The sequence below is a fragment of the Trichechus manatus genome, unplaced genomic scaffold (assembly GCF_000243295.1).
Source record: "Trichechus manatus latirostris isolate Lorelei unplaced genomic scaffold, TriManLat1.0 scaffold00041, whole genome shotgun sequence".
Taxonomy (NCBI): Eukaryota; Metazoa; Chordata; class Mammalia; order Sirenia; family Trichechidae; genus Trichechus; species Trichechus manatus.
Window position 1 is genome coordinate 5,404,434 of NW_004443977.1, and position 23,114 is coordinate 5,427,547.

The window sequence follows — 23,114 nt, forward strand, 5'->3', positions numbered from 1 at the left end:
TTTTAAAATTTAAATTTATTAAGTTGATTGCTCAGTATTATGATGTTGTGCTCATTTGCATTTTTTCATTTCATAAAACTACACAAAATCTAGGCAATAGATCAGACTTTTAAAAATAATTCTTTTTTTTCCCAAATGCTCCATTGAAAATTGGGAGTGGTCCTTGTCACTTAATACTTTTTAAAATGAAGAAGCAGAGTTGTAAGAATAAATAGCTTCCAGGTTAACCCCTGAGGAGTGAAATAGCCTATTTTCAATCAGCATTACCCTCATGCTTTAAATTTTAAGAAAATTGATGGTCAAGTAGACCTTTGGTTAGATGTATGTAGGAGTAATTTTTCATACTCACCCACTGATATTTATTGCTGTCCTTATATTGGAAGATGCTGCTGTTAATGGTGATAACTGTGTGATAAGTATGACTAAAGAGATTTGTGACTGGGCTCCTCTGCCCTGTGCACATGGGGAGATTGGTGTTTGATTTGCAACCATGCCTGAGATTTGCAGAGCTTGTCACTGTTAGTGACTACCTCAGACTTGAGGGGAGCCATCAGCAATTTTACAGACATTGCTGTCCCATTCTTTACTGAATCACCAACAGTGTGAGAAGATGAAACTGAAGAGAGATCTGTTATTCCCCCTTTCAAATTTTCGCTACAATTGTACAGGATTTTGGATATGTTAGAAATTTGCCTATTTTTTTTGTCATCTTACTCTCCAAAATATAAAATCGGTCAATGGTGTGATATTAACAAACTTTTTTTTTCTATTTTCTGTATCTTATTTTATAACCCAGGTCTTCATATTTTATGTGAAATTTGTGAATTAATGTATAATCTATAAAATCCAAACTGAAATTTCTCCAAAAATACATTCATCTGTGTGTGTGTGTGTGTGTGTGTGTGTGTGAATTAAACTGGAATGTGGGAATATTCTTACTTTAAGACAATCTCTTCAGTATTAGGTGAATTCTTTCTTATGACCCCAATCATAGTTTTGTTTGGTTTCGTTTTCCCAAAATTGATTTATACATCAGGCAGTGTATCTTCTGAAGTAAAGCACAAGAAAGACAACCTATCCATTTATTTTTTTAGTTGTTCTTTGTCAGTCGTCCAAGGAAGAGCTTAAAGCAAATAACTAAGATTTGAAGTGATCAGTGGGTTTGCTTATGCAGGTGATCTTTCTTAGAATAATCAAAAAAAAAAAAAAAAAAACACCAAACCCATTGCTGTTAAATCAATTCCAACTCACAGGGATCCTACAGGCAGAGTAGAACTGCCCCATAGAGTTTCCGAGGCTGCAATCTTTACAGAAGCAGACTGCCACATCTTTCTCCTGCAGAGTGGCTGGTGAGCTAGCTATTATTGAGGACTGGGTTATTTTACAATATGAAATTTGGACTTTTATCATCACTACTGATTAGCATCAGTAATTTCAGTCTGACACACCTCCATTGTTGATTTTCTTGCCTCTAGCCTGCTGTATAGCACGTAACAATAAAGCCATCTTTGCAAGGATTTAATGACACTGTGATAAGAGTGACTAAAGTATAAAGTGACAAGAAAACTCATTCATCGTCTAAAAGTTTTCAGATGACATTTTTTTTGGCTGTAGAAAGTGTCTAAAGTATATAAAAATACATTGAACACAGCTCTTCATTTTCTTCCTGTGATGTCATGTGGGAAACCCTGGTGGCGTAGTGGTTAAGAGCTACACCTGCTAACCAAAAGGTTGGCAGTTTGAATCCACCAGGTGCTCCTTGGAAACTCTATGGGGCAGTTCTACAGATGCTCCTTGGAAACTCTATGGGGCAGTTCTGCTCTGTCCTATAGGGTCTCTATGAGTCGAAATCGACTTGACAGCAACAGGTTTGGTTTTTTTTTTTTTTATGTCATGTGAAAATGAGCAAAACTCAAAATACTTTTAGCCTTTCTACCTATCGAATGGATGCAATAATCCCATCACATATACCTTTTGAAGAATAAATAGTATGTTGTTGTTGTTGTTAGGTGCCATCTAGTTGGTTCCAACTCACAGTGACCCTATGTACAACAAAAGCAAAAACTGCCCAGTCCTGCACCCTCCTCACAGTCCTCGCTATGTTTGAGCGCATTGTTTTAGCCAGGATCATCTATCTTGTTGAAGGTCCGCCTCTTTTTTCTGACCCTCTACTTTACCAAGCATGATGTCCTTCTCCAGAGACTGGTCCCTCCTGATAACATGTCCAAAATACATGAGACGAAGTCTCACCATCCTTGCTTCTAAGAAGCATTCTGGCTGTACTTCTTCCAAGACAGATTTGTTTGTTCTTCTGGCAGTCCATGGTATATTCAGTATCCTTTGCCATAACCATAATTCAAAGGCATCAATTCTCCTTCAGTATTCCTTATTCATTGTCCAGCTTTTGTATTCATGTGAGGCAATTGAAACTATCATGGCTTGGGTCAGGTGCACATTAGTCCTCCAGGTGACATCTTTGCCTTTTAACACTTTAAAGGGGTTTTTTGCAGCAGATTTACCTAATGCAATACGTCATTTGATTTCTTGACTACTGTTTCCATGGGCATTGATTGTGCATGTAAGTAAAATTAAATCCTTGACAACTTCAGTATTTTCTCCATTTATCATGATGTTGCTTATTGGTCTGGTGGTGAGGACTTTTGTTTTCTTTATGTTGAGGTGTAATCCATACTGAAGGCTGTAGTCTTTGATCTTTATCACTAAGTGCTTCTAGTCCTCTTTGTTTTCAGCAAGCAAGGCTGAGTGATCTGCATATCACAGGTTTTTAATGAGTCTTCCTCCAATTCTGATGCTGCATTCCTCTTCATATAGTCCAGCTTCTCACATTATATGTTCAGCATACACATTCAATAAGTATGGTGAAAGGAAACAACCCTGACGCACACCTTTCCTGACTTTAAACCATGAAATATCCTCCTGTTCTGTCCGAATGACTGCCTCTACTGGTCTGTGTACAGGTTCCTCATGAGCACAAATATGTGTTCTGAAATTCCCATTCTTCACAATGTTATCCATAATTTGTTATGATCCATACAGTCAAATGCCTTTGCATAGTCAATAAAACACAAGTAAACACCTTTCTGGTATTCTCTGCTTTCAGCCAAGATCCGTCTGGCATCAGCAATGATATCTGTCGTTCCACGTCCTCTTCTGAATCTGGCTTGAATTTCTGGCAGTTCCCTGTCAATATACTGCTGCAACTGCTTTTGAATGATCTTCTGCAAAATTGTACTTGTGTGTGATATTAATGATACTGTTCAATAATTTTTAAGTTCTGTTGGATCGCCTTTCTTTGTAATGGGCACAGATATGAATCTCTTCCAGTTGGTTGTCCAGGTAGCTGTCTTCCAAATTTCTTAGCAGACAAGTGAGCACCTCCAGTGCTGAATCCATTTGTTGAAACATCTCAGTTGGTATTCTGTCCATTCCTGGAGCCTGGTTCTTTGCCAATGCCTTCAATACCATCCTTCAATACCATCCGTTCTCGATCATATGCTATCTCCTGAAATGGTTGAATGTTGACCAATTCTTTTTGGTATGGTGACTCTGTGTATTCTGTCCACCTCCTTTTGAAGCTTCCTGCGTCATTCAATATTTTGGCCCTCGAATCAATCAGTATTGCAACTCAAGGCTTGAATTTTTTTCTTCAGTTCTTTTAGCTCGAGAAATGCCAAGTGTGTTCTTCCTTTTTGGTTTACTAACTCTAGGTCTTTGCACACGTTTCATTATAATACTATACTTTGTCTTCTGGAGCCATTCTTTGAAATCTTATGTTCAACTCTTTTACTTCATTTCTTCCATTTGCTTTAGCTACTCTATGTTCAAGAGCAAATTTCAGAGTCTCTTCTGACATCCATTTCGATCTTTTCTTTCTTTCCTGTCTTTTTAATGACCTTTTGCTTTCTTCATGTGTGATGTCCTTAATGTCATTCCACAACTTGCCTGGTCTTCAGTCGTTAGTGTTCAGTGAGTCAAATCTGTTCTTGAGATGCTCTTAATTCAAGCGGTCTGTAATACTCACTGTCATATGTTAGCTCTCGTGGACTTACTTTAATTTTCTTCAGCTTCACTTGAACTTGCATAGGAGCAATTGATGGTCTGTTTTCCCCATTGAGCCCCCGGCCTTGTTCTGACTGATGATATTGAGCTTCTCCATCATCTCTTTACACTGATGTAGTTGATTTGATACCTGTGTATTCCATCTGACGAGGTCCACGTGTATTGTTGCCGTTTATGTTGTAGAAAAATGGTATTTGCAATGAAGAAGTCGTTGGTCTTGCAAAATTCTATCATGTGATCTCTGGCATGATAGTATAATGGATTTGAATAGTTTAGGGGATTGGAAATGATAATATTACACAGCAATTTATAACTAAAAATTCTAACTGCACACAAGTTTTTGTTTTAATTAAACATTACTTGATTGGAAATTTGAAACCACTCTTTTGTTTTGTTTGTTTTTTAATGTTGACTTCTTATTACCGTTGTTACTTCATGGCATAGGATTGGATGTATAGTGTCTCAGTTTATACCAGTACCATCTGTCTATAGAAAGCAAGCATTAATATTATCATTTATAGTCTATGTCCTCCCTACTTTTAAGAGCTGACCATAGACTCTTAGAATTGGAAAAAGACTTTTAAATTACTTTGTCCTACTTTCTCATTTATAATAAAAGCCAATGACAAAGGCCAAAAGATTTGTGATAGTACAAAAATTACTCTGCAAAGGCAATACTAATACATGTTTTCCCTGTGATCTTTTTTTCTACATTTTACTACTCTAAGGTTTAACAGGAAAATGCCATTTCATTTACATCTTCTATTTGAGTAAATACGTTGGAAGTAAAATTTTATTTCAGCCAATTGTCTATAGAAATGTGATGTCAGGACCTATCACCATGACAACTCAGAGTTACAAGTAGGCAAGAACAGTAAAATATTGACACATCCATATCAGTCTTTGACTCAGATTGAGTACAATTTACAAAATGAATCTAAGTTTGCAAAAGCTCTGATAAAAAGGAGATCCTTTGTCTAAAAATGAAAATTGCTGTAATGGAACCAAACAATATAGGCCAAAATAAAATAAAAATACATTTAACACTACCTATTTATTTTCAGTGGGACTACTGTAAACTAGGAAGTAACAAAGGAATTTAATTACCTGTGCTTACCCATATATTTTGGTGATTTTAGGAACTGAGGACCTTTGTTCTTGATTTTCACGCAGTGAACTCCCACCTATCACTATACGGCAAGTGTGAAAAATGGATGGTGTGTGCAAAAATCTCCAACTCCATGGCACTTACCAAAGGAATATCCCTAACCTGGCTGATGATCGGTATCACCTAAGAAATGTCGCAAATATTGATTCCTGAAACACCCTCTTTAATTCTTATTGATAATTATTTAAATCTATATTTTTCTAAAGATTCCCAAAACCCAAACCCATCGCCATCAAGTCGATTCTGACTCATAGCAATCCCATCGGGCAGGGTAGAACTGCCCCATAGGGTTTCCAAGGAGCAGCTGGTGGATTTGAACTGCCAGCGTTTTGGTTAGCAGTTGAGTTCTTAACCACTGCGCCACCAGGGCTCTAAAGCTTCCCAGATTACTCTAATAATCAGCTGAATTTGGGAATCACTTCCATAATGTAGCTTTTTCCAGACTCTTTTTTTAGGAAACACTAGTACTGGTGAGATTATTAGTAAGGGGCTCCAATTTTTTTTCGTGATCAAATAAGTTTGAGAAAGGATGCATTTTTAAATCTCCTTTGGGATTTCTCAGGACACATTAGTATACTGAGAGCTCTTCAGCATGTTTAATAGGTTTGTTTGAGAGTCCCTGGGTAGTGCAAAAGGTTAATGCACTCAGCTGCTAACTGAAAGGTTAGACATTCGAGTCCACACAGAGGCACATCTGAAGAAAGATCTGGCGATCTACTTCTGAAAAATCAACCACTGCTCTGACACACATGGATTCGCCATGAGTTGAAGGCCACAGCAACTAGTTTGTTTGTTTATTTTTATGTACAGTTCAACAGCTACAAGATCAACAGTGTAGTCAAAACTGGATTCACATTAGGTTTTACCACTTACCACCCAAGTGTCCTTGGCACACATTACTTTACCTCTTCTTGTCTCAATGTCCACATCTCTAAAACAGAGCTAAGAGTAAAAACTACTTGGCATACAATAAGTGATTTACATAGGGTACCTGACAGTTTTACTACTATTATTATTAAACTATATTTAATCCAAGATTTCACACATTTATGTGACAGTAGAACAGTTTTTACTCAGAACATCTATTAATATCTTAAAGTTCATAGGAGTTCAATGAAACACATAGCTGAGAAATATTTTCTAATGATTCAAAATGCCCTTTAATTCTTCTACTTGGACAGTTAATGATAAAAATTTGCTTTAGCTTATCTTTTCTTGTCTGTTTTTTAAAGTTCCCAAATTGAATTTAATATAGTTTATGGTGATTTTAAAATTAATTGTACATAAATAAACATTTTAATTGAAAAATAACTTATTCAAAATAATAATTTTACACATAGCCAATAATCTAGAACAGGGATTGGCAAACTACAGTCCATGAGTAAAATCCAGCTTGCCACTTGTTTTTGTAAATAAAGTTTTATTGAAACAGAACTACACCCATTCCTTTAGGTATTATCTATGACTGCTTTGGGGCTGCAACACAGAGTTGAGTAGTCATGACAGAGATTATATGCAAAGTCTATAATATTTACTATTCAACCTTTTACTTAAAAAGTCTGCCAATCCTTAATCTTCCCCTTCTAATTCCCTTAAATTGTGCTGTCATCAACTCTTTCTAACCTGCAATCTTGAAGGTTACAAATTGTTTGGGAACTAATAGATTTAAGACCTACTTCATTTCTGGGTGGTCTCAGGGATCTCTTTTCAGACATGTAAATTTTTTTTATTTGCCTTAGGTGAAAGTTTACAACTCAAATTAATTTCACATACAAAAACTTACACAGGTATTGTTTTGTGACATTAGTTGCAATCCCCATAATGTGACAACACATTTCCCCTTTCTACCCTGGGTTCCCTGTGTCCATTCAACCAGTTCCTGTCCCTTCCTGCCTTCTCATCCTCCTCTGGACAGGAGCTGCCCATTTGGTCTCGTGTATCTGCTTGAACTAAGAAGCACACTCCCCACATGTATTATCTTTTGTTTTTAGTCCTTTCTAATCTTTGTCTAAGGAATGGACTTCGGGAATAGTTTCAGTTCTGGGTTATCAGAGCCTCCAGGGGCCATATTTTCAGAGTTTCTTCCAGTCTCTGTTAGACCATTAAGTCTGGTCTTTTTGTGTGAATTTGAGTTCCGCTCCACACTTTTCTCCCGCTTAGTCTGGGACTCTCTGTTGTGTTCCCTGTCAGGGTGATCATTGGTGGTAGCCTGGCACCATCTCATTCTTCTGGTCTTAGGCTGGTGAAGTCTCTGGTTTAGTCTCTTGGGCTAATATTTTCCTTGTGTCTTTGGTTTTCTTTGTTCAATTTTGCTCCAAGTGGGATGGGACCAATTGATGCATCTTAGATGGTCGTTCACAAGCTTTTAAGACCCCAGACACCACTCACCAAAGTGGGATGCAGAACATTTTCTTAATAAACTTTGTTATGCCGATAGACCTAGATATCCCCTGAAACTATGGTCCCCAGACCCCAACCTCAGCTACTCTGTCCTTCAAAGTGTTTGGATGTGTCCAGGAAACTTCTTAGCTTTTGCTTTGGTCCAGTTGTTCTGACTTCCCCTGTATTGTGTGTTGTCCTTCCCTTCACCGAAATTGATCCTTGTCTACTATCTAGTCACACATGTAAATTTAACAGGTTATCTAGATTTGCCTACTTTAAATGTGTTATACATATCACTGTTATTAACAGTAGTCATGTTAAGTCATATCCCTTGGCACACTTGTTTCCAATGATTACAGCTTTGCTCTTTGCACTGATGTATAATAACTTAGTAACTTTCCCTCGCTGAGAATTCTCAGATGAAATAGATTAGTAAAGATTATGAATTTTCCATTTTTTGATATCTCATGTGCTCTACTTTGATGATGTTATAAGTCAAGTAGTTATTTTTAATTTAATGTGATATAATAGATACATTTAGTGTTATAGTAATAAGTGAAAATGTCTACTTACTTTGGTATTTAGTCCATTAGTACATCTTTTCTAATCAATTTACATAATCCAAAATTTGATTTCATTTTTAAAAGGTTTTAAATATATCCTAAATGTGCAGTGATCTTGGGGGATGTACTAAAATAAATAAGACATAAATATGACCTGCAAGGTACTCGTAGTTTACCAAAAGGAATACTACAGATACCACTAATGAAAGGTGGCTTGTGATGATTGTTGTAAAAACTCAAATAAAGAAAGGCTTAAGGGCTAAAGGAAGCTCTTTGAAGCGTGGCAATTTCAGTGCATTGAAAGGATGCTAGCCAGACTTGGGAAGTTGGCAAAAGTAAATGCAAAATGATGTTCAGAAAAAAGTGAGTCACTCAAAGAGCATAGCATATAGAGTGGAGACTACAAAGAGTGAAAGAATGAGGAGGGAACTTGGGCCAGCTGACAACGTGAATTGTCAGGTGAAGGTGCTTGGGCCATTGAAGGGCTTTGATCAGGGAAGTGATACAACTCCATCTGTGCCTAAGAAACATGCAAACGATACTTGATAATTTTGTGCAATATTTAACACACATATTCTCTCATTCAGTTATTTAAACCCATTGTACAAACGAGAAAACTGAGATTCAGAAAGTTTTGTGGACTTGTCCATATCATGCAAATGGAGATTATCAAGCCTGACACTCCAAGGAAGGGCTTCTGGCTCTAGCTCAACTGTGCTCTCTATTACACCTTGTCAGTTTCCATTCATTCACTCACTATGGGAATTATGCAACTCGTATGGTAGAGATAGTTTATTTTTCATTTGCGAGTATACATTACCTATATTCTTGAATAGGCTTTCAGTTGAAAGTCTGAAATGCTTCAAGTTTAGTCTCATATCATTTTGACAGAAATGTAGTACTTTGCTAACATGAGGAAAATTCTTTCCTTGCTTTGCTCAATTTGTTTCATTTACAAAATGCCCATTACCACAAAGAAATATGTCTCTAACGTGCATTCCTATCTATTAAACAAACAAAACAAATCCTACATTTTGAATGCAATGAGTATTTTTTGCAAATTTAGGAATTTTTTAAAGAATTTTTACATCAGTGAATATAATTTTTTTAGAAAAAGAAAGAAAATATAGACCATGATACTGATTTTGCAGTCTTAGAAATGCAAAGACATCTACCATAACCATAGTAAAAATTTCCAGTGTTTGTCAAATTAAGTCATTTTTCTTTATACTGAGAAAACAGCCACAACTCTCTGAAACTTCACTTATTTTCTCTACACATTAGTTTTATTGCCTTTTCCTACATATTACAGGAAAAAAATTAAAATTGTTCAGTATAACTTTAATTTTCCCCCAACATTAAAAATAACATCCTGCTAAAATAGCAAGCCTTTGACTGCTGAGATTTAGGAAGCTTCATTAGGGAGAAAAAGGACAATCATACAGAATCTTCCTTTTGTTAATGAGACTCAAAGACATTCACATTGAAACTAGAAGACACTTAAATCAAGACTCCAGAAACTGTGAGCTAAAGTTACCCTGTTAAAAAAATTTTTTTGCAAGAATCTGATTAAAGACTGAAGTTTCATCTCTGTAAATAAGAATCTAATTACCTATCTAAAAATATTGTCCAGTGTCATGCTCAATATAGCCACAATTTGAGTGCAAACATTGCTCTATTTCAGAGATGCAACACAGATTGCTTTCAAACTCTAAAAGATATCTTCTTCACAAATTCAATATTTCGAATAACATAGTAGAAATGATTATGCTATAATTTAATAAAAATAATTTATGAGCAATATACTCCCTTGAGAAATATACAGTCGTTGAAAATGGACAAAGTGAAATAAAAAAAGAAATACTGGTCAAGTTGAAAGCTATGGTAAAAATGTTGTTGTTGTTAGGTGCCATCGAGTCGGTTCTGACTCATAGCAACTCTGTACAACAGAATGAAACACTGCCCAGTCCTCCGCCATCCTCACAACCCCTACTTTACCAAGCACGATGTCCTTCTCCAGGGACTGGTCCCTCCTGATAACATGTCCAAAGTATGTAAGACCAAGTCTTGCCATCCTTGCCTCTAAGAAGCATTCTGGCTGTACTTCTTCCAAGACAGATTTGTTCGTTCTATGATAACAATCCAAGCCTGTTGCGGTTGAGTCGATTCCGACCCATAGTGACCCTAAAGGACAGGGTAGAACTGCCCTATAGAGTTTCCAAGGAACAGCTGGTGGATTCGAACTGCCAACTTTTTGGTTAGCAGCCGTATCACTTAATCACTGTGCCACCAGGGACTACTATGATAACAATAGTAGTCATTTAACCAATGCTACATAGTTTACAAGCTCCTTCACATATTTACATTTCGTTTTACTCTCATAACAATTCAATGAGAAAGTTAAAGCCAAAAACCAAACTCGTGCAGCCAAGTTGATTCCGACTCATAGCGACCCTATAGGACAGAGTAGAATTGGCCTATAGGGTTTCCAAGGCTGTAATCTTTCAGGAAGCTGACTGCCACATGTTTCTCCCACTGCTGATGGGTTTGAACCGATGACCCTTTCGTTAGCAACTGAGTGCTTAACAACTTTGCCGCCAGGGCTCCTTATGAGAAAGTTACAGCACTATTAATATTGTACTATTATGAACTCCAGTGTACAACAGAGAAAACCAATGTTCAAGTGGTTTAAGTAACCTGTCCAAAGTAAAACAATAGTGTTTATGGGGAGGAGTTAACTATCAAACCTGCTTATTCCACAACAGCATGCAGCCAAATTTTACTGGGTGCTAACAATTTTTACACATTGCTACAAAATATGACTCCTTCTGCTGTGCCTTGCACAAAACTGCATACTATAATGGAAAAGATGTATCAAGATATTATTTAATCAAGTTTTTTTGAAATAAAATATATGTTTATATTATTGCCTATAACGCATCTGAATATAACTTTGTGGAGTGAGGTAAGCGAAGAAGTAAGCTACGAACTAAGTAGCAAATAATAAAATTCAAGATTCAGTAGGAACCTGCTGTTTGGACTAAAACTGGAAATATATTTTCATTCATTAGCAGTTATAAAGCACTTAATACTATTAATTTTTACAAATTGGCAGTTTGTTAATCCCTCTTCATAGAATGTCAAAGAACAGTATTATCAGCAAATGAAAGATAAGGAAAAGATTTCAACTTTTAGAAAATTGTGCCCAGAGGAATACTGAGACAGTGATAAAGAGTTCTTAAGTAATAATTAGGCTGGCATACCCATTACAAAGGTGTTTGGTTGTTCCCGAACTGTAGCTCCCACCTCCTAGACCCTGAAAAGCCCCGGATGGAGCGTCATCCATGCAATGCTAGCAGGCTGAGTAACGGCCCTCTCGCCTTTCTGTTATCACCTCTTTCAATGTTTCCCATGAAATAGAACTGGTCCTATGTGTCTCTTACATGATACTTTTCAGCTATAGAATTCTAACTACAATGTATTCTTTCCCACTTGCACATGACCCTACTTTAATGCGGTCATAAATGACCTGCTCTTTAACGGATATCAACAATGTGTTCTTTTCAGTGTCAACAGGAAAGTTTTGAAGCTATGCAGTTGCTCACTTTTTCCCTATTGCATAAATGGGTGCTAAATGGAGCATCGTCAGCAAGGAGATATATAAGCTCTGCTCAAAATACTCAGTTCCATTGTCAAGAGCCTTTCTTATACCAAATCCAACTGTCAATCCAGTTTATCAGTGAAGGGCTAAAGGCTGCTGCTTTTCTAGGCTATTTCACGAGTGTGGATGTGTTACTTTATCAAACCCTTTACTTATCTTCAATCCTCTAGTCTTTGTCTCTACCTCTGGGTTTTTCTTTAAGGATCTTAGAGGCAGCTGAAACAGCCTTTTTTCCCTTATATACACACTGATAGTTTCTTCAAGTGTAGTTTGCCTACCTTAAAAAATGCATCTGTGATTGCAGCTAAAAACAGGTATTTTTGCGTACTTTCTCCTTATCTACATTTAAATTTTCTGAATGCTATTCTTCATATTTCAGAAAAAGCTGCATTTTATTGTCATGAGATAGTCTGAAAACATTCAGGAAAAAAAAAAGTGGTTCTATACACCATCAGCTTACTGCAGTAGGCACCCTGTAATTGTAGAGTTGCCTGCCCTTAAAATGTATACCAAATTATTAAGAACAATTTTTTTCAGAAAAAATATTTTTAGAAAAAAGTAAGCCATTAATATAATTTTCACTGTTGTGTTGCAACTCTAAGGATCTGTTTTTGTGCTTGATAATTAGAAATTTCAGGATTGGGTTTCATTAACTGTTCCCCAGTCTTCTTGTGTTCTACTTTAGCACACAGTAAATGAAAATAAAAACAGAAAGATTGACTCCAATAATTCTATCCTCCATTATAATGGTACCATCAGGTATTCTAACAAAAATTCGTTTGTTTAAAAATTAAAAATTTATTTTTAGGGATATCTTATCTCCTCTTCTACACTGGCATTTACTAGACCAAAAAGAAGCAAAAAGCCCTGTTGTTATCAAATTGATTCCTACTCATGCGACCACATGTATTACAAAGTAAAACTGTGCCATAGGGTTTTCTTGGCTGTAATCTTGATGGAAGCAATTCTCCAGGCCTTTCTTGTGTGGATCTGCTGGGTGGGTTCAAACTGTTAACCTTTAAGGTTAGCAGCCAATCATAAACCTTTTGCGCTACCCTGGGACCTTTATATACACTACCTTGTACATAATACACATTCGGTAGATACGCTGATAAATAAAACCATTTTTTAGAATTTCTATATCTTCGTTCTCAATCTTAGTTTATTACCTCCCTCTATATTGGTATGGGTAAAGCTAAGCGCGCTGTTTGTCATTGCTAAGCAAGTTAAAATGCATGTGTTTTCAACAAAAATGAAGTGGTTTTAGATAGACACCTTGGAAATAATATTTCAGATTGTATTATCAAAACACCAACTCCTTCAGAAATAACCAAAACAGTTAATATTTAACTTGCTACTCCAATTATACCTACAAATATTTGCTGACCAACTGAGGTGGCAAAAAAAAAACAAAATCTATACATCAGATTGTTTTAATTTGCTTCAGCAGTATTAAAATTCTTAAAGAAGTTCCAGCTTTATGTCCATAATTTGATAAGACTTACAACCTCGGTGTTTCAAATATGCTCCAATCAATAGGGCAGATCAGTGAAGAGGCCACCACCATCCCATTAGAAGCAAAACACTGAGGAGCATTTTAATCAATGATGCGATGAATCTTCTTTCAGATGGTTGTGAATTTCGGTTAAAACCCATTGGATCCATTGATTATTAGGTGTTATCTGCTGCATGCAAATTATTGGCTACAGGAGTTGCTGTGCATGCTAAATACTCTTGCACTTTGTAATTTAATGTATATTTTAATGAAGTGAACAGTGAGATTCCTGACAGGCATCAGCAACTTTGAAATGGAGTCCTCTCAATTTCTCATATGTTTGAAAGTAATGAGATTTGTTCCATAAAGTGATGAAATTCATACTGTAAATTATGTCCAGAAGAAGCATGCTTCTTAAAGCAGTATATTTTCTTTTGTAGAGAAGATCAGATTTTAAATAGTTATTTAATAGGATTTTTTTTTTTTTAAAGCAAACTGAGCTATATTTTCTTTGATAAGTTTTCCCATTTCAAACGAATGGAGCAGCACTTGGTGTCAGAAGCCTAATACCGCTTGGTCGGAAGGAAAACGACTGACACAGTTTGCTAAAACTTGGCACTTAGAGTATATCCCATCCGTTTATGCATCTGTTCCTCTGGTCTTCAACAATATTCCTGGAGAGCCTTCTAGAAATAGGTTTTGTTTCTCCAAATATTCAGGATGTGTTTTAATGGGCCGTGTATTCTAACTCATCATTTAGAAAAATGGACATGTTTAAAATCAGTCCTGACTAAAGTCATTGTGCTTCATATGCAACCATCTTAAACTCAATGCACATTATAAAATGAGACTAGCTTTTTCTCAAGCCTTTTAGCAATTCCTCTGCAGGTACTCTTGCCCTATTTTTTTAGCACAGTATTTTCTAGTGCAATAAAAGTCTATAATCATCTACTGTTAGATAGTCTATTCAATGAAGTGCTTGAAGATTGACTTACCTTGTGATCCACACCACGAATCATTATGAATTTCAAATTACCTTTAGAGAGTGGGTTTATGTTCATTGCCATCATATTGGAATCCAAATAGTTATTTCATGACTCATGCTCAGCAAGCTTTTCCCTAAAAGTGCCCTTTATAATATTTAAATAAAATGTACACATCTCATTGAGTCAAAATCCTTTTCAAGAATGATGAACACAGCTGAAGATGCCCAGAGATGTGGCTTAATAAATAAGAAAATACAGATTGTGCATATATGAGTAATAAAATATATTGTCAGTTAGTTCACAAATATTTATTGTAAATCTATTATGTGTTGAGGAGTCTTCTAGGTGCTGAGAATACTGCAATGAACAATATATTATAAGAAGCTTGTAATCTATGGGAAAGACAGAAAGAAAAAATAAATAAATGCAAACAAATCAGTAAGATCATTTTACAAACTGATAAGTGCTCTGAATGGGAGGTATGATGGAGAGAAAAGATGACAGGGCTCTATTACCTGGGTAGTCAGGGAAGACCTCCCTGAAGTGGTGGCATTAGAGTAGACACCTAAATGATGATACTTCAGGAAAAGAAAATGAGTTTACTCCCTCTCTCCCCTTTTTTTGTTTTCCTTAATGATTTATAGTGGTCAGTTCATCCATTCACAACTACTCTTTATCTAGAAGTTTCTACTAATAATTTTTCATATATGTGTTTCTGACATGATTATTTCTATTAGATCATAATTCTCCCCACCAGACCAAGTCTGACAAAATGTTATTGCAACCACCTTTGCACTAAGATTCCACTTACAGCAAGGGAAATAATCTAAATATTGTTTAAGTATAGTCTTTTGCTTTCAGATTTATACTTTTGAATGGTATTTGTCAGAAAGCCATTGCTCTCTTAAGTATGTTGTTGTAGTGAAGTGTCATCGAGTCAGTTCTGACTCCTAGCGACCCTGTAGGAAAGAGTGGAACTGCCCCATAGGGTTTCCGAGGAGCGGCTGGTAGATTTGAACCACTGAACTTTTGATTAGCAGATGAGCTCTTAACCACTACGCAACCAGGGATCCCTTAAGTATGCAAGTGTTCAATAATAATAAGCTGTAATAATATTGCTTGCATACTTATCATGTGTCTCATATTAACTCCATGAGGTTGGTACTACTGTTATTCACACTTTAGGGAGTAAGAAACTAAGGTACAGAGAGGTTAGGTGGTTTTCCCCAGGCTGTGCAGCTAGTAAATAAAACATCTGAGACTGGAACCAAGCACTGTGGCTGTACAGCACTTCCTTTCAACCGTCATGCCAAAGTTGCCCAAGGGAAGCCAGCTAAATAAAATATTTTTTTCTAGTTTTCCTAATTTCAAATTCCCGAGCTTGTAAGAATAATTATTTTAAACTTCATCAAATTAAAATCATAAAATATATTTAAACATTGGTATGTCCCTTATCACTTTGAGGTTTAAATTTGTATGACAAGCACTATTTGTTGTTGTTGTTGGGTGCCGTCGAGGCGATTCCGACTCCTAGCGACCCCATGTGACAGTGCAGATCTGCCTCATAGGGTTTTTGAGGCTGTACTCTTTATAGGAACAGATCGCCAGGACTTTCCTCCATGGAGCGGCTGGTGGGTTGGAACTGCCTATACGCAGTATTGTTTCCTCCTATGCACTCTACGAACACTGCCAGTAACAGCCTCCACATAATTAACGATGCCTTGAGGTATTATTATATGAACAAAATGTCCAGGATTTCCTCTGGTATGGATAAATAAGTCTCAGTGTATTCAAAAACAAAACAAATGTATTTTCTATAAACACGGGACATACAATAACATGTTCAAACCATCTTTGTTGACACTTAGTGATGACTACATATTTGATAATAATTATGGCGTTGTTCTAGTAACTTAGTAGTTTTCAGGCCACTTTGCCCATTTTAAAAAACCATGGAACATTCCACTGTCTCTAGGATTCTGTCATCTCCCCTCCAATTCTGGAACAATTCTCAAAAATCACAGTGACTTTGGGAATTCAATTTTAAGGTCTTTGGAAGTTAACCACTTTCAAACAGATGTATATTGCCACGTTTCCGCTCTAATATCAGAAGGAAAATTTGGATTCTAGGCACCCAAACCAGTATTTCAGAAATAGCTCTCTTTTCTCTATTAATCATAAAATGTAGAAATAACTACCTCCAGACGAAAATCCCTTAGCAATCTAGGGGCTGCTGGGACAGCATATGAATTTTCCGTACAAACCATGTATTTGGTAATGGCTGGAGTTACAGATAAAGTGCACTGTCTCTTCTTAAATAGTTCTCCAAATTAAATATTCAAAATTACCATGTTGAAGGTTTAACATTTATAATGGACATGTAATATTCAGTTCATTTAATATATACATTAACAAATAAATGGTGACCTCTGATCTTAATTTCAATTAAAATTTATGAAAAGGTATGTGTAGTGAATGTTATTTTATTTTTTCAAAGCTTTCATGAAAATAAAATATTCTGAGAAGATTCTTAGAAAATGATTTCTAGCGTATAAAATTTGAGGATGGTGTCATCTAATCATCTTACCCAATGTCTAGCTGACAAAAGCTGTGTAGTCATAATTTCACATGATCCCCAACAACAGCTAGTAAGAATAATTTTTTTCCCAAGTACTTGTTCCAGTATTTTCCAGGTCCTCTCAGGATAGCTTTATTTCTTAATCTTTGGTTTTATGGGGACGTTTTCAGGTTTAAACTATAGTTTTCAGATTGATGAGAGTGGATAAAATGAGATGTGTAACCAGCTCAGTGCTTAAGATGTAAAAATTTATTCAAAGCACCAAACCTGTCAGAGAGTTTTACACTGAGGTCAGAAGGATGTTTAAAGTCTGAACTCAATGTCAAAGTGGCACACTGCGCACAGTAAGGAACTTCTTGATGTCTAAGTGATGTCTTCAGAAATGCAGGGGAAAGCAGGGGCAGTGGAGAAAGTCAGACTGGGCAACTGAGCAACAGTGGTGTCAGAACTGTTAAGATTATTAAAGAAAGAGGACTGGTAAGCCAGAAGAGACAGACAGTGTCTAGCGTGAGGTCAATGGGTAAAATTTTTTTGAGCGTTTTTTGAGTTGGGTGTATGGAGGCTTGAGATGAGAAAAATAAGCTTAAATAGAAACAGATTATTTGAAAACAAAAGAGAAAATGTCATGCTTCTGATAAGAGAGTCTAGGCTCAGAAGGAAGAGAATGAAGTATGTGAATAAAGCCAGGTTTAGGGCAAGCTGAGAAACCGCCAGTGGCTAGACTAGGTTTTGTTTTTTCTTCTGGTTTATGTTTCTTATTACTCAAAATACCTTCAAAAACTCAGGTAGAGTTTTATCATTAGCCTTGGGGTCTTACCCTTCCCCTGAGTGTTTCTCAGGATTCACATGCCGACCTACGCACATACATCTAGCCACTACGGGTTTTGGACAGACACTACAAGTTCTTTACTGGCTGTTGCCTGTTAGTGTTCCTCACAGATACTTGCAAGTCTAGATGCCAGGCTCCAAGGCTTGAGGATGCCAAAGACTTAAGAACATGAGGCTCATGTCAACCTAACTCCAGCTTACTGTAATTTTCTACTAACTCACATTTGCAGAAAGTTACAGAGCTCTAAGGAACCACAATAATGTCTTTTTTTTTTTTTTACACAAAATGCATAGTTATTGAAATTGTCTTTCTTAGCAGAAAGTACCTATCCTCCATAAATTAATTATTTGGTTGCCAATGGTTATTTCTGGGTATCTTGTCTGCATAGGGAAGTATATAAAGCATTGGCAAATAAACTACTCAGCTGAGGGTCCACGGAATGATGATTCTTCTATCAAGTGGCAGTATTGTCTAGTGGTTAAGCTGCCTGAATTCAAATCCTGCCTCTGCCCCTTACAGCCTATAAACCTGGGCAAGCTATTTAACCTCTCTCTGCCTATTTGCTCTACTGTGAGATGGGGATAATATCAATACTTCCTTCATAGGGTTATTATAAGAAATATGTGAGTTGATATAGGTAAATTGCTCAGCACAACGCCTAGTAGCTAATAATGTTCAAAAACATTGCTTAAGTCAGAATAATGTTCTTCATCAGTTTGTATTAGGAATCAAATATCTCAATTAATCTCCCTCAAATGCCATGGTTACTTCTAAGGAAGCATTTTGCATGGAAAATTTGGAGATTCTTCGGGATTTTTAATCCCAGAATTAGTCCACTCCAGCAGCACTGATTTGTCCTTCCTTCTGCAAGATGTAAACTAGCAAGAACAAACAAGCACATCTGTGGAAGGGCAGCAGATGGAAGAAATTACACCAGTGGCTCCCTCTTTCTCTCACATTGGCAATAAACACAGTCCAAGTCTTCACTGCACTGCCGAATGCTGGTGTAACTTCTTTGCAATTAACCAAGGGAAAAGAGACACCTTGAACAATTTTGCTTGGGAATCTAAAACATCTCACTTGGCCCTGCAAGTTAAGAAACAGTGTAGTAGCAAGTTTCCATCTGTTACATGTTTCCTCATTTAAAATTTTCTCCATTAAATAAGGTGCTGTGGCATCAAATATTTTCATTAATTACCAGATTATTTGGTAGAAGAGCTTCAGACAAATCCCAGTCATTGGGAAGATGCAATAGATTCCTCTGAAGTGCTTGAACACAACTCACCACATAATAAAAAGCTTACCCGTACATTTCAATGAGCTTATCGATCATGTTAAGAAATGGTAAAACTTTTCCTATAGATTCTATAGCTAATCCTCTGGTTCCTGCTAAATTTGAAAGTAAAATAATTAATTGAAAGTTAGGCGATCATTCTTCAAGCAGAAAACAAAGATGAAATAAAATACTAAATAATCGAAAGATTTCCGCCCCCACAGACTACCTGAGTCAAGGAGCATTAATATCACCCAAATTTCCAGAGTCAGGAAGTAACAAGAGCTGACAGGAATTATGACAGTAGCCACTGAGACAGGGGAAGAGTGCTCTAATTAACACATTTGGAGGTGAGGTGCTGTGACATAGAGTTGGAGGCAGAGTTTCCTGAGAACAAATGCCTTAATTTGGTAAGTATGGACACTGTATAACTTCTGAGACCTCAAAGAATTCTAAACTTCTGATTCATAAGAAAGGAGAGCTAGAACTTCTAAAGGATGAGAAGGTCATGGAGGGACCACTTTAGATTATTTGTGGTATAGGCTGTTTCTAGAAAGGAAACAGAAAATCCCAAACTCACCCTTGTTCGGTAAGTACTGTGAAGACAAAAATTGTTTCCTAATTTTTAGGGGTTGTTTTCTCTTCATTTTAATCACCTTTGCATTCCATTTTTAGATTCTTTGACTCTTAAAAAGTGGCTTTTTAAGTCAATCAATTTTAGTTCTTTATAAAAGCAAGCAGGCAAGATGAAAGATATTCACAAAATCTTTCAAAGGCAGCACCTAAATGTTCAGATCCCAAATGCAGTCGTCTCTAAAATTCACATTGAAAAAATGCCACTTAGAGTCTAGGTTGGCTTGAAAAAGAGCTCATACAAAGGATAAGGCTGTCAGGCTGCCATTTTCTTATTTCTCAGTAATCCTACTCTTTCTTAAGAAGTAGAATGATAAATGGCAAAAACTCATTTTACATGTTCCAGAACCATTCCTGTTTACCTGAAGAAGGCATAACAATCAGTACATCTGGAAAGCAAACCAGGAGATAACATATCAGCTGTCCAAACACTTCTCTGGGAAGGAGGAATATAGACATAGGAAAAGTCATGACCAGTTACTCTAACTGCTCACGGCAACCTGAGCTGCACATGGCAGCCTGCATTGGCTTGGATATTTAGGTTGTCTTCCATTGGGGGAGAATGGTCATACACATGGTAAATGGAGTTAATGCAGTAAAGCCAATATAAACACTGATGTTTTGCCTTCTGACAGCATATGAATGTGCAACCATTAAGTGGAGAAAAGGGGCTAATTTTAGATTTGTTCCTAGCCCTCTCCATGTGAATGGTGTCGCTGTGAGCCCAGCAATGAAGTTCACTGTGTTGTAGCAGACTGCGCAGTTCCTGAGTGTGTCAACCCAGTCTATGAACCAGAACAATGTTGTCCTGTCTGCAAAAATGGTAAGATCATACTGCATTAGCTTTCAAAGAGGGGTTAGTGCAAAATACTAATATATCACCATTCAATGCAAGAACCCTCTAAGATCTGCCTGTGGCTTTTGAATATGGGCATGGTCAATTTATATTTTTCTGCCACCTTAAAGTGAAAATAAACCAGCAATGAGTGAGTCGTGCATCTTTCCATCGGGGGAATTAAAGCTCTTGTAAGCTGATTTTGTTGTGATCCCTGTTATTAATCGTTGATTTATAAGGCGGCTATTGGAAAGAATATGGTACCATCCTTTTGTAGTGATTGCATTGCCCCTCTCCTGTAGGTTATGAAGCAGTTCGCCTCGTTTCACAGTGCATAACCTAGGAGAGGGAGTAGGGTGAATGCCAAGTATTTTGCTTTGGGAGTGGATAAGACTTTAGGTTTAAAGTTAAGTCATCAACGAAGTAGAAAATTCAACTATGAATGCCCTTAAGTTGAAGTAAGAAAGAAGTTTAAGGCTTTTATTCTAGATTTTTATTACAGTAGAACAGTAATTGCTACAGAGAGGAATTTGTTTTATGAGGTGATGGTTTCCTTTTTTGAGTCTCATGCAATGGACAGTTTGAAATGGCTACAGTATCTTAATTACCCAATATCAAGGTGATGTTGCAGAGAAGACAATGCAATGCCTGAACCCCGGACAGCATACCAGCATCACCAAGAGTACACACTACATAGTGACCATTGTACCAAAAATGAGAAAAAAATAAAGCTTCACTAGGCAACGCTCCACAAATGCATTAATATCTGCTTGAAAAAGTGGTTTTAGCTCTTAATTAACACTGAATCCCTATCGGTTTTCTTAAATTAGCAATGCTCATTCCCCCATCACACATTTTGTTCTGAATTTGCCATTATGTTAGTTCATCTACTAATCTTTTCTTTGGCAGAAGGTTAAGTAGTAAAAAAGCAGTTATCAGGATATTTAGTTAATGATAAAACAAAAACAGTTCTGGTTGTTTTTATAATAAATTTTGTGTCTTGGTTTCTTCCCAAAAGACTTACACAGAACTGCATGGCATTTTTCCAGGCACACTTTTTACTATTTCTCGTCATATAAATCCATTGAGTTGAATATTAAATTTTTCATCTGGCTTCTGTTTCTTCTTAACACCACTTTTCCCCCTAATTTAGCTGACCTTCTCTATCAGCGTGAGCATCTCTGTAATTAGAGGGTGGAAATAATTTTTTTTTCTGCAGTTTTAACCCATCTATTATATGCAAAGATATCGAATTTGAGACTTTAGATATTTAAAAGCATTGTGAAGAAATTGGAAAAGATACGGGAAAGAACGAAAAGATGATTTAATGGTTGAAAAATAGGACCTATGAGGACTTAGTGAAGGAGTTAGCATAATTTGTCCTGGAGAAGAGAATGCTCAGGGGAGAGCTAACTGTCATAAAGCATATGAATGGTTAGTCTAAAATGGAAGAGAACCTGTTATTTTTCATTTTCTCCAAGGATAGAGGAAGGAAAAAAATTGGCAACCTAATCAATCTTTAAAAATAGGATTGACAAGTCTTTGAGTGAAGACTGGTTTTTTTCTAGAAGTGACTGTCTAAATGGGTCTTTGAGGATCCTTTCTTTCCTAGGTGCCCCTGATTAGCTTTGCCTTAATTTTAGGATAAACACAAATGTGCTTACAGTTAAAAACTCTTGTCTAGACACACTCAGCATACTCAGAGCATTAGAGAATACTAGGCCATATTTTTAGAATATAGGTTTTACGCATGCATCTACCACATCATCCAAGCTACACCAAATCAAAGCTTTTAATATATCGAAAGTTAATGTCTAAGTTGAATGTTAAACCAGCAACTACAAACTAGTCCCACTCAACTTGATGTCACCAAAGATGATCTTATTTCTCTGTATCACATGCTGAAGAAGAAATATGTCTTCAAATGAAGCCCTCTTTGTACAAAAATTTCTAACAAATAGACTTTAATTGTTAATTAGTAATTGATTGGTATCCGTACTGAACATAAATTGAGGGCACATGGTATGCAACTTAATTTTTCTGATTTTTTGTGTATGAAGCACTGCATAAAGACACTTCTGTTCCCTCTTGCCACTTCCACAAAAAGTTTTTTTTTCTATTTTGAATAAGTGAAAGGAACTTGAATTAGAGTTAGTGATAAGATCAACTCTAATTGTGATACAACATTATGAGATGTTACCTTATTTTATGTAAACGCCTCTTTGTGCCCAAAAAGTAAAGAATAATCTCGTCAAAGTAGAGCATATCAAGGGCCACAGAAGACAGCCACCAGTGGTACTAGTGTCGTTATTGAGAAAATAGACTGAGCCCATGTCTTGCTTGCTGTCATTCTAAGCCTAACACAGAAACCAGAGACAAATGATGATCGTGTAGAAGAGGTAGGGGAAAAAATAGACGTCAGTTATGACAGAGTATAATTTATATTTCCAACATGTGAGAGGCTCTTATTCTATATGAGATTAGTTTGTCCGTTATAGCGTAAACTATTTTTTCTTAAAGTATGCTACTGTTTTCTTAGATTAAAAAAAACTCTATCCTATGGATTCAAGATAGGGGCAATGTATTTTAATTTGCAAATAGAATATTTTCTAAAACTATTTTAAATATTGA

General features: G+C 36.4%; 1 protein-coding gene across 1 annotated transcript in view; it reads left to right on the forward strand.

Annotated features, from left to right (window-relative positions):
- VWC2L (von Willebrand factor C domain containing 2 like) overlaps positions 1-23,114 on the forward strand; it is a 174,692-nt gene that overhangs the window by 9,791 nt on the left and 141,787 nt on the right. Inside the window, exon 3 of the mRNA XM_004376285.2 lies at positions 20,342-20,471. Within this exon, the coding sequence (XP_004376342.1) occupies positions 20,342-20,471 (130 nt within the window). The remainder of the gene's footprint in view (positions 1-20,341; positions 20,472-23,114) is intronic.